At 49.4% G+C, this 12,500-nt stretch overlaps 1 protein-coding gene across 1 annotated transcript in view; it reads right to left on the bottom strand.

The window, feature by feature from the left end:
- LOC135535710 (protein ELFN1-like) overlaps positions 1–11,808 on the bottom strand; it is a 23,972-nt gene extending 12,164 nt beyond the window's left edge. Inside the window, exons 1-5 of the mRNA XM_064962140.1 lie at positions 11,564–11,808; positions 4,156–4,309; positions 1,946–2,244; positions 1,622–1,733; positions 631–816 (exon numbers count right to left, since the gene is read on the bottom strand). Of these exons, the coding sequence (XP_064818212.1) occupies positions 631–816; positions 1,622–1,733; positions 1,946–2,244; positions 4,156–4,309; positions 11,564–11,808 (996 nt within the window). The remainder of the gene's footprint in view (positions 1–630; positions 817–1,621; positions 1,734–1,945; positions 2,245–4,155; positions 4,310–11,563) is intronic.
- Positions 11,809–12,500: the final 692 nt, after the last annotated feature.

Below are 12,500 nucleotides of genomic sequence, written 5' to 3'. Positions count from 1 at the left end.
GAGTAGTGATCACTACTGAGGTGTGGGAGATCTAGAGAGGGACAGAGAGTAGGGAGTAGTGGTCACTGCCGAGGAGTGGGAGATCTAGAGAGGGACAGAGGGTAGGGAGTAGTGATCACTACTGAGGAGTGGGAGATCTAGAGAGGGACAGAAAGTAGGGAGTAGTGATCACTGCCGAGGAGTGGGAGATCTAGAGAGGGACAGAAAGTAGGGAGTAGTGATCACTACTGAGGAGTGGGAGATCTAGAGAGGGACAGAAAGTAGGGAGTAGTGATCACTACCGAGGAGTGGGAGATCTAGAGAGGGACAGAGAGTAGGGAGAAAGGGAGAGAGATGAGAGAGAGAGAGAGTAGGGAGAGAGAGAGAGAGAGAGAGAAAGTCCAACCAACACACGTGTAACGGGGGGGGGGGGGGGGGGGCAGATTGGCCCCAGACTGGACTCCAACCAACACACGTGATCGCCCTCCTTGACAATGTTCCAACAGGTCGAGGCCCAAAAGGTACCGATTGGATGGTTCCATCCGGAACATTTCAAGCTAGCTGTGGATTGGCCTGAGGCACATTCTGAACTCTGTAACACACAAACACAACCCTTCGAGCCCGTAGGAACAGCTTCACCTGGGGGCTCACCTGTTTCACCTTCATACTAGGCTTGTTGTTCAGATCCGGGTAGGCGGGGCTGATGCTGATTGGGTCCTCCGGAGACATTCCAGAAGGGCAGTCGTCCAATCCGCAGGGAGAGTACGGTGGGAGGGTCGTAAACTCTGACTGAACAATGATGTTCGGGAAAGAGTTGCTTCCGTCGTCGGTACACACCTAAAACAACAACAACAACCATCATCATCATCATCATCATCATCATCATCATCATCATCATCATCATCATCATAAAAATAACCAGAGCAATAATCATACAAATATTGTTATAAAAGTAATCATAACAATAACAATTTTTATTTTTTCTTTATTTAACTAGGCAAGTCAGTTAAGAACAAATTCTTATTTTCAATGACAGCCCTTGAACAGTGGGTTAACTGGTCTAGGAACAGTGGGTTAACTGGTCTAGGAACAGTGGGTTAACTAGTCTAGGAACAGTGGGTTAACTGGTCTAGGAACAGTGGGTTAACTAGTCTAGGAACAGTGGGTTAACTGGTCTAGGAACAGTGGGTTAACTGCCTGTTCAGGGGCAGAAGGACAGATTTGTACCTTGTCAGCTCGGGGGTTTTGAACTTGCAACCTTCCAGTTACTAGTCCAACGCTCTAACCACTAGGCTACAATAACAATAATTGATTTGTAAAGCTCATTTCCCACGCACAATGAACGTAGAATATAACACGATGTAGTGTATTCTAACGGCTATGAACGATATACCGTTACTATGACAACCTACTATGATGGCCAACGCTGTCTCAACACTCTATCATGGCATCATACCAGATGCATTTCTGTATCTTTAACGTTTACATATCTTGAAAACATGATTGCTGACAAGCAAAACATTTTGGGACTATATCAACAACGGACAAATGAAACAAATACCAAAAGATAGTTCATTTTAGGGTGGATTTTTTAAAATATTTTGTAAATGATAATAATCATGATATGTTTTAGTCGACCCACCATAGTGAGCATGTGTAGAGCGTTGCGTGTCGCAGGCATCCGGGGGTTCTGACTGAGGAGGCTGTAGCCTGAGAACCCGGCCGGAGTATCACACACCATCCTCTCGTTGGTCCTGGTCGGGAACACGCGGCGGTCACCAGTGTTTGGGTCAAATCAAAAGTTTAAGGCAGTCAATGCAGGAAGTCATTTTAATTTACATAATAAAAAAATAAAATAAAAAATGGGACACACTTTTGAAATAAATAGCTTCTACTTTTCAGTTTATTGACAAGTCATTGAAAATAAATTGAATATTCAATTTTGCTTCAACTTGTGCTTTATCACCTGTTGGGGAAGACTGCCAACCAGCGTAGAAATCCCAACAGCTCACAGGAGCAGTTGAACGGGTTGGTGTAGAGTTCACACGTTGTTAATCTACTGAGCCCCGTAAACAAGCCTCCGTCCAGCACTTGAATCCTGTTCATGGAGAGGTCAACGTTCTCTATGTTAGGACACTCCTCAAAGGTGTTGGGGGTGACTGCCTCGATCAGGTTGGCCTGTAGGTAGAGGTACTGCAGCTTCCCCAGCCCTCTGAGGATTCCCTCTGTTAGGTTCCTCAGACGGTTAAACCCCAACTGCAGCACCTGGTAGGAAAGAGAAGGTAAGAGAGGGTAAGGTAGGAAAGGGTAAGGTAGGAAAGGGTAAGGTAGGGTAAGGTAACATGAGGTAAGGTATGGTATGGTAAGGTAATGTGAGAAGACAACGTGAGATAAGGTAAGGTAACGTGAGGTGAGGTAAGGTAACGTGAGGTGAGGTAAGGTAAGGTGAGGTAAGGTAACGTGAGGTGAGGTAACATGAGGTGAGGTAACATGAGGTGAGGTAACGTGAGGTAAGGTAACATGAGGTGAGGTAACATGAGGTGAGGTAACGTGAGGTAAGGTAAAGTGAGGTAAGGTAACGGGAGGTAAGGTAACGTGAGGTGAGGTAAGGTAACGTGAGGTAAGATAAGTTAACATGAGGTAAGGTAACGTGAGGTAAGGTAACGTGAGGTAAGGTAAGGTAACATGAGGTAAGGTAACGTGAGGTAAGGTAACGTGAGGTAAGGTAAGGTAACATGAGGTAACGTAACGTGAGGTAAGATAAGGTAACATGAGGTAAGGTAACGTGAGGTAAGGTAACGTGAGGTGAGGTAAGGTAACGTGAGGTAAGGTAATGTGAGGTAAGGTAACGTGAGGTGAGGTAACGTGAGGTGAGGTAACGTGAGGTAAGGTAACGTGAGGTAAGGTAACGTGAGGTGAGGTAAGGTAACGTGAGGTAAGGTAACGTGAGGTGAGGTAACGTGAGGTAAGGTAACGTGAGGTAAGGTAACGTGAGGTGAGGTAAGGTAACGTGAGGTAAGGTAATGTGAGGTAAGGTAACATGAGGTAACGTAACTTGAGGTAAGATAAGGTAACATGAGGTAAGGTAACGTGAGGTAACGTAACGTGAGGTAAGATAAGTTAACATGAGGTAAGGTAACGTGAGGTAACGTAACGTGAGGTAAGATAAGGTAACATGAGGTAAGGTAACGTGAGGTAACGTAACGTGAGGTAAGATAAGTTAACATGAGGTAAGGTAACGTGAGGTAAGGTAAGTTAACATGAGGTAAGGTAACATGAGGTAAGGTAACATGAGGTGAGGTAAGGTAACGTGAGGTGAGGTAAGGTAACATGAGGTAAGGTAACGTGAGGTGAGGTAAGGTAGCGTGAGGTAAGGTAAGGTAACGTGAGGTAACGTGAGGTGAGGTAACGTGAGGTGAGGTAAGGTAACGTGAGGTAAGGTAAGGTAAGGTGAGGTAAGGTAAGGTAAGGTGAGGTAAGGTAAGGTGAGGTGAGGTAAGGTGAGGTGAGGTAAGGTAACATGAGGTAAGATGACGTGAGTTAGGTAAGGTGAGGTGAGGTAAGGTGAGGTGAGGTAAGGTAACGTGAGGTAAGGTAAGGTGAGGTAAGGTGAGGTGAGGTAAGGTAACGTGAGGTAGGATAACGTGAGGTAAGATAACGTGAGGTAAGGTGAGGTGAGGTAAGGTAACGTGAGGTAAGGTAATGTGAGGTAAGGTAAGGTAACGTGAGGTAAGGTAACATGAGGTAAGGTGAGGTGAGGTAAAGTGAGGCGAGGTAAGGTAACGTGAGGTAAGGTAACATAAGGTAACATGAGTTAAGGTAACGTGAGGTAACGTAACGTGAGGTAAGATAAGTTAACATTAGGTAAGGTAATGTGAGGTAAGGTAAGGTAACGTGAGGTAAGGTAACATGAGGTAAGGTGAGGTGAGGTAAAGTGAGGTGAGGTAAGGTAACGTGAGGTAAGGTAACATAAGGTAACATGAGGTAAGGTAACGTGAGGTAAGGTAACGTGAGGTAAGGTAACATAAGGTAACGCGAGGTAAGGTAACGTGAGGTAACGTGAGGTGAGGTAAGGTAACGGGAGGTAATGTGATTGAAGGTAATGTACCAATTGGCACACTTCTCCCTACGTAGTTCACCAGAGCCCCAAGAATCACTGTGATGTTCAGGACCAACCTGCAGGTTGAACTGGGCCGAGAAGGCTCCATCCTCCACGTACGAGATCTCGTTCTTGGTGAGGTTGAGGTACGTCAGGTTCCCAAAGCGGCTGAGCGATGAGAAATGGATACTCTTGATCTTATTCTCGTTGAGCCTCAGGTCCACGATGGTGCTGTTCAAAGCAGACTTTATTTAAAGTGCATTTAAACTTGCAATAACACACTTTACAAAACAAACTGACGAAGGTCAACAGGTTGATACAGGTCTTTCTTTTCTTCAAATTTACAGTGAACCATTCACATGACAACAAGTAAAACCTAACTAGAAGTAAACATAGATGAACAAAGGAAAATAAAACACACAGAATGCCTAAACAATGGCTTCTGCCTGGGGTTGCAAAATTCCCAAATTTACAAAATTCCTAATTTTCCCAAGTTTCCCAGGTTATCCGAAAATCCCAGTTGGAATATTTCTGGAATCAGTTGGGAATAAGCAGGAAATCTGGGGAATCCAATTTATGCAATTTAATCAAATGAAAATAAGAAAATGCATCCAAGAACAGTTGGGACAATAGAACATATCAATAACACAGATTATGTTTAAATAAAATCACTGATTACAAACCCCCCTATCAGGGACACTATCTCTGCCATGGTTACCTGTTGATGTGGGCAGGGACCCTATCTCTGCCATGGTTACCTGTTGATGTGGGTAGGGACCCTATCTCTGCCATGGTTACCTGTTGATGTGGGTAGGGACCCTATCTCTGCCATGGTTACCTGTTGATGTGGGCAGGGACCCTATCTCTGCCATGGTTACCTGTTGATGTGGGTAGGGACCCTATCTCTGCCATGGTTACCTGTTGATGTGGGTAGGGACCCTATCTCTGCCATGGTTACCTGTTGATGTGGGTAGGGACCCTATCTCTGCCATGGTTACCTGTTGATGTGGGTAGGGACCCTATCTCTGCCATGGTTACCTGTTGATGTGGGTAGGGACCCTATCTCTGCCATGGTTACCTGTTGATGTGGGTAGGGACCCTATCTCTGCCATGGTTACCTGTTGATGTGGGCAGGGGCCCTATCTCTGCCATGGTTACCTGTTGATGTGGGTAGGGACCCTATCTCTGCCATGGTTACCTGTTGATGTGGGTAGGGACCCTATCTCTGCCATGGTTACCTGTTGATGTGGGTAGGGACCCTATCTCTGCCATGGTTACCTGTTGATGTGGGTAGAGACCCTATCTCTGCCATGGTTACCTGTTGATGTGGGTAGGGACCCTATCTCTGCCATGGTTACCTGTTGATGTGGGTAGGGACCCTATCTCTGCCATGGTTACCTGTTGATGTGGGTAGGGACCCTATCTCTGCCATGGTTACCTGTTGATGTGGGTAGGGACCCTACCTCTGCCATGGTTACCTGTTGATGTGGGTAGGGACCCTATCTCTGCCATGGTTACCTGTTGATGTGGGTAGGGACCCTACCTCTGCCATGGTTACCTGTTGATGTGGGTAGGGACCCTATCTCTGCCATGGTTACCTGTTGATGTGGGTAGGGACCCTATCTCTGCCATGGTTACCTGTTGATGTGGGTAGCGACCCTATCTCTGCCATGGTTACCTGTTGATGTGGGTAGGGACCCTATCTCTGCCATGGCTACCTGTTGATGTGGGTAGGGACCCTATCTCTGCCATGGTTACCTGTTGATGTGGGTAGGGATCCTATCTCTGCCATGGTTACCTGTTGATGTGGGTAGGGACCCTATCTCTGCCATGGTTACCTGTTGATGTGGGTAGGGATCCTATCTCTGCCATGGTTACCTGTTGATGTGGGTAGGGACCCTATCTCTGCCATGGTTACCTGTTGATGTGGGCAGGGACCCTATCTCTGCCATGGTTACCTGTTGATGTGGGTAGGGACCCTATCTCTGCCATGGTTACCTGTTGATGTGGGTAGGGACCCTATCTCTGCCATGGTTACCTGTTGATGTGGGTAGCGACCCTATCTCTGCCATGGTTACCTGTTGATGTGGGTAGGGACCCTATCTCTGCCATGGTTACCTGTTGATGTGGGTAGGGACCCTATCTCTGCCATGGTTACCTGTTGATGTGGGCAGGGACACTATCTCTGCCATGGTTACCTGTTGATGTGGGTAGGGACCCTATCTCTGCCATGGTTACCTGTTGATGTGGGTAGGGACCCTATCTCTGCCATGGTTACCTGTTGATGTGGGCAGGGACCCTATCTCTGCCATGGTTACCTGTTGATGTGGGTAGGGACCCTATCTCTGCCATGGTTACCTGTTGATGTGGGTAGGGACCCTATCTCTGCCATGGTTACCTGTTGATGTGGGCAGGGACCCTATCTCTGCCATGGTTACCTGTTGATGTGGGTAGGGACCCTATCTCTGCCATGGTTACCTGTTGATGTGGGCAGGGGCCCTATCTCTGCCATGGTTACCTGTTGATGTGGGTAGGGACCCTATCTCTGCCATGGTTACCTGTTGATGTGGGTAGGGACCCTATCTCTGCCATGGTTACCTGTTGATGTGGGTAGGGACCCTATCTCTGCCATGGTTACCTGTTGATGTGGGCAGGGACCCTATCTCTGCCATGGTTACCTGTTGATGTGGGTAGGGACCCTATCTCTGCCATGGTTACCTGTTGATGTGGGTAGGGACCCTATCTCTGCCATGGTTACCTGTTGATGTGGGAAGGGACCCTATCTCTGCCATGGTTACCTGTTGATGTGGGTAGCGACCCTATCTCTGCCATGGTTACCTGTTGATGTGGGCAGGGACCCTATCTCTGCCATCTCTGGGCAGGGACCCTATCTCTGCCATGGTTACCTGTTGATGTGGGTAGGGACCCTATCTCTGCCATGGTTACCTGTTGATGTGGGTAGAGACCCTATCTCTGCCATGGTTACCTGTTGATGTGGGTAGGGACCCTATCTCTGCCATGGTTACCTGTTGATGTGGGTAGGGACCCTATCTCTGCCATGGTTACCTGTTGATGTGGGTAGGGACCCTATCTCTGCCATGGTTACCTGTTGATGTGGGTAGGGACCCTATCTCTGCCATGGTTACCTGTTGATGTGGGTAGGGACCCTATCTCTGCCATGGTTACCTGTTGATGTGGGTAGGGACCCTATCTCTGCCATGGTTACCTGTTGATGTGGGTAGGGACCCTATCTCTGCCATGGTTACCTGTTGATGTGGGTAGGGACCCTATCTCTGGCATGGTTACCTGTTGATGTGGGTAGCGACCCTATCTCTGCCATGGTTACCTGTTGATGTGGGTAGGGACCCTATCTCTGCCATGGTTACCTGTTGATGTGGGTAGGGACCCTATCTCTGCCATGGTTACCTGTTGATGTGGGTAGGGATCCTATCTCTGCCATGGTTACCTGTTGATGTGGGTAGGGACCCTATCTCTGCCATGGTTACCTGTTGATGTGGGTAGGGATCCTATCTCTGCCATGGTTACCTGTTGATGTGGGTAGGGACCCTATCTCTGCCATGGTTACCTGTTGATGTGGGCAGGGACCCTATCTCTGCCATGGTTACCTGTTGATGTGGGTAGGGACCCTATCTCTGCCATGGTTACCTGTTGATGTGGTAGGGACCCTATCTCTGCCATGGTTACCTGTTGATGTGGGTAGCGACCCTATCTCTGCCATGGTTACCTGTTGATGTGGGTAGGGACCCTATCTCTGCCATGGTTACCTGTTGATGTGGGTAGGGACCCTATCTCTGCCATGGTTACCTGTTGATGTGGGCAGGGACCCTATCTCTGCCATGGTTACCTGTTGATGTGGGTAGCGACCCTATCTCTGCCATGGTTACCTGTTGATGTGGGTAGGGACCCTATCTCTGCCATGGTTACCTGTTGATGTGGGTAGGGACCCTATCTCTGCCATGGTTACCTGTTGATGTGGGTAGGGACCCTATCTCTGCCATGGTTACCTGTTGATGTGGGCAGGGACCCTATCTCTGCCATGGTTACCTGTTGATGTGGGCAGGGACCCTATCTCTGCCATGGTTACCTGTTGATGTGGGCAGGGACCCTATCTCTGCCATGGTTACCTGTTGATGTGGGCAGGGACCCTATCTCTGCCATGGTTACCTGTTGATGTGGGTAGGGACCCTATCTCTGCCATGGTTACCTGTTGATGTGGGTAGGGACCCTATCTCTGCCATGGTTACCTGTTGATGTGGGTAGGGACCCTATCTCTGCCATGGTTACCTGTTGATGTGGGCAGGGACCCTATCTCTGCCATGGTTACCTGTTGATGTGGGCAGGGACCCTATCTCTGCCATGGTTACCTGTTGATGTGGGTAGGGACCCTATCTCTGCCATGGTTACCTGTTGATGTGGGCAGGGACCCTATCTCTGCCATGGTTACCTGTTGATTTGGGCAGGGACCCTATCTCTGCCATGGTTACCTGTTGATGTGGGTAGGGACCCTATCTCTGCCATGTTTACCTGTTGATGTGGGTAGGGACCCTATCTCTGCCATGGTTACCTGTTGATGTGGGCAGCGACCCTATCTCTGCCATGGTTACCTGTTGATGTGGGCAGGGACCCTATCTCTGCCATGGTTACCTGTTGATGTGGGTAGAGACCCTATCTCTGCCATGGTTTCCTGTTGATGTGGGTAGGGACCCTATCTCTGCCATGGTTACCTGTTGATGTGGGTAGGGACCCTATCTCTGCCATGGTTACCTGTTGATGTGGGTAGGGACCCTATCTCTGCCATGGTTACCTGTTGATGTGGGTAGGGACCCTATCTCTGCCATGGTTACCTGTTGATGTGGGTAGGGACCCTATCTCTGCCATGGTTACCTGTTGATGTGGGTAGGGACCCTATCTCTGCCATGGTTACCTGTTGATGTGGGTAGGGACCCTATCTCTGCCATGGTTACCTGTTGATGTGGGCAGGGACCCTATCTCTGCCATGGTTACCTGTTGATGTGGGTAGGGACCCTATCTCTGCCATGGTTACCTGTTGATGTGGGTAGCGACCCTATCTCTGCCATGGTTACCTGTTGATGTGGGTAGCGACCCTATCTCTGCCATGGTTACCTGTTGATGTGGGTAGGGACCCTATCTCTGCCATGGTTACCTGTTGATGTGGGTAGGGACCCTATCTCTGCCATGGTTACCTGTTGATGTGGGTAGGGACCCTATCTCTGCCATGGTTACCTGTTGATGTGGGCAGGGACCCTATCTCTGCCATGGTTACCTGTTGATGTGGGTAGGGACCCTATCTCTGCCATGGTTACCTGTTGATGTGGGTAGGGACCCTATCTCTGCCATGGTTACCTGTTGATGTGGGTAGGGACCCTATCTCTGCCATGGTTACCTGTTGATGTGGGCAGGGACCCTATCTCTGCCATGGTTACCTGTTGATGTTGGTAGGGACCCTATCTCTGCCATGGTTACCTGTTGATGTGGGTAGGGACCCTATCTCTGCCATGGTTACCTGTTGATGTGGGTAGGGACCCTATCTCTGCCATGGTTACCTGTTGATGTGGGCAGCGACCCTATCTCTGCCATGGTTACCTGTTGATGTGGGCAGGGACCCTATCTCTGCCATGGTTACCTGTTGATGTGGGCAGGGATCGCTTCATATGGGGGCTGGTTCTTACCTGTTGATGTGGGCAGAAATCGCTTCATATGGGGGCTGGTTCTTACCTGTTGATGTGGGCAGAAATGGCTTCATATGGGGGCTGGTTCTTACCTGTTGATGTGGGCAGGGATCGCTTCGTACGGGGGCTGGTTCTTACCTGTTGATGTGGGCAGGGACCCTATCTCTGCCATGGTTACCTGTTGATGTGGGTAGGGACCCTATCTCTGCCATGGTTACCTGTTGATGTGGGCAGCGACCCTATCTCTGCCATGGTTACCTGTTGATGTGGGCAGCGACCCTATCTCTGCCATGGTTACCTGTTGATTTTGGCAGGGACCCTATCTCTGCCATGGTTACCTGTTGATGTGGGTAGGGACCCTATCTCTGCCATGTTTACCTGTTGATGTGGGTAGGGACCCTATCTCTGCCATGGTTACCTGTTGATGTGGGCAGCGACCCTATCTCTGCCATGGTTACCTGTTGATGTGGGCAGGGACCCTATCTCTGCCATGGTTACCTGTTGATGTGGGTAGAGACCCTATCTCTGCCATGGTTTCCTGTTGATGTGGGTAGGGACCCTATCTCTGCCATGGTTACCTGTTGATGTGGGTAGGGACCCTATCTCTGCCATGGTTACCTGTTGATGTGGGTAGGGACCCTATCTCTGCCATGGTTACCTGTTGATGTGGGTAGGGACCCTATCTCTGCCATGGTTACCTGTTGATGTGGGTAGGGACCCTATCTCTGCCATGGTTACCTGTTGATGTGGGTAGGGACCCTATCTCTGCCATGGTTACCTGTTGATGTGGGTAGGGACCCTATCTCTGCCATGGTTACCTGTTGATGTGGGCAGGGACCCTATCTCTGCCATGGTTACCTGTTGATGTGGGTAGGGACCCTATCTCTGCCATGGTTACCTGTTGATGTGGGTAGCGACCCTATCTCTGCCATGGTTACCTGTTGATGTGGGTAGCGACCCTATCTCTGCCATGGTTACCTGTTGATGTGGGTAGGGACCCTATCTCTGCCATGGTTACCTGTTGATGTGGGTAGGGACCCTATCTCTGCCATGGTTACCTGTTGATGTGGGTAGGGACCCTATCTCTGCCATGGTTACCTGTTGATGTGGGCAGGGACCCTATCTCTGCCATGGTTACCTGTTGATGTGGGTAGGGACCCTATCTCTGCCATGGTTACCTGTTGATGTGGGTAGGGACCCTATCTCTGCCATGGTTACCTGTTGATGTGGGTAGGGACCCTATCTCTGCCATGGTTACCTGTTGATGTGGGCAGGGACCCTATCTCTGCCATGGTTACCTGTTGATGTTGGTAGGGACCCTATCTCTGCCATGGTTACCTGTTGATGTGGGTAGGGACCCTATCTCTGCCATGGTTACCTGTTGATGTGGGTAGGGACCCTATCTCTGTCATGGTTACCTGTTGATGTGGGCAGCGACCCTATCTCTGCCATGGTTACCTGTTGATGTGGGCAGGGACCCTATCTCTGCCATGGTTACCTGTTGATGTGGGCAGGGATCGCTTCATATGGTAGCTGGTTCTTACCTGTTGATGTGGGCAGAAATCGCTTCATATGGGGGCTGGTTCTTACCTGTTGATGTGGGCAGAAATGGCTTCATATGGGGGCTGGTTCTTACCTGTTGATGTGGGCAGGGATCGCTTCATATGGGGGCTGGTTCTTACCTGTTGATGTGGGCAGGGATCGCTTCGTACGGGGGCTGGTTCTTACCTGTTGATGTGGGCAGGGATCGCTTCGTACGGGGGCTGGTTCTTACCTGTTGATGTGGGCAGGGATCGCTTCGTACGGGGGCTGGTTCTGGCTGCAGATAGCCAACCACACGAAGCCCTTCTCCCCCTCAATCAGCCAACAGTCGCCCGTCACCGTGGGAAATTGGATGATTGACAGTAGGGCAAAGCCATAGAGGAAGGCAAACCAACTGGTCGCCGACAACGCCACCGAAACCCCGCCCACTCTGTTGTTAAACCCTGCCTCTCGGGGTTGTGTTGGCATGACGTCCATGTTGTTGATTATAGTTGTTTTTGTTTATTTATCCAGGTTAGCGTCACTGCGAGGAAGAGAAGTGTAAAGAATGATGATTGTTATCACAGTCCAATTTCCATCTGGCATGGATTCATAAAGTCTTCTCGTCTTCTAGTCGAACCTATCCAACGAGCACCTTGTGCCCTGTGATCTCCAGAGCTATACAGCCTTTACCAATCAGCTCTCCACTGTGTCGTTGGTCCACCCAGCAGTATAAGGCAGGGTTGGGTTGGAAGGAGAGAGTATTGTTGGCCCTTCCTAGTTTTTGTCTCAGGTAAGTCCCACACACAAAAAAAGCAAGGTTTTAAAAGGAACTCATCTTTCTCTCAGGTTAGTCCGTAGGAAGGACACAACATCAATTTCACTTGCGGACCCATTCGTTTTTTTGGGGAGATGGTCTTCTGATTGGTCTGGAGGAAGGATGGGTCCTCATTTGATTGGTCTGGAGGAAGGATGGTCCTCCTTTGATTGGTCCGGAGGAAGGACGTTCCTTCTTTGATTGGTCCAGAGGAACGGAGAAGAGTTAGAGGGAAGTACCTTGACGTAGCTCATTGGACAGAGTCTCCGCACCTTTTATTTATGCACTTTGCTCAGATTGAGAGATCAATCTGAGCCTCCATTTACATTGAGAGATCAATCTGAGCCTCCATTTACATTGAGAGATCAATCTG

This window comes from Oncorhynchus masou, unplaced genomic scaffold (genome assembly GCF_036934945.1).
Source record: "Oncorhynchus masou masou isolate Uvic2021 unplaced genomic scaffold, UVic_Omas_1.1 unplaced_scaffold_504, whole genome shotgun sequence".
In the NCBI taxonomy this organism is placed as follows: Eukaryota; Metazoa; Chordata; class Actinopteri; order Salmoniformes; family Salmonidae; genus Oncorhynchus; species Oncorhynchus masou.
This window is presented reverse-complemented; position numbering and strand designations above follow the sequence as displayed.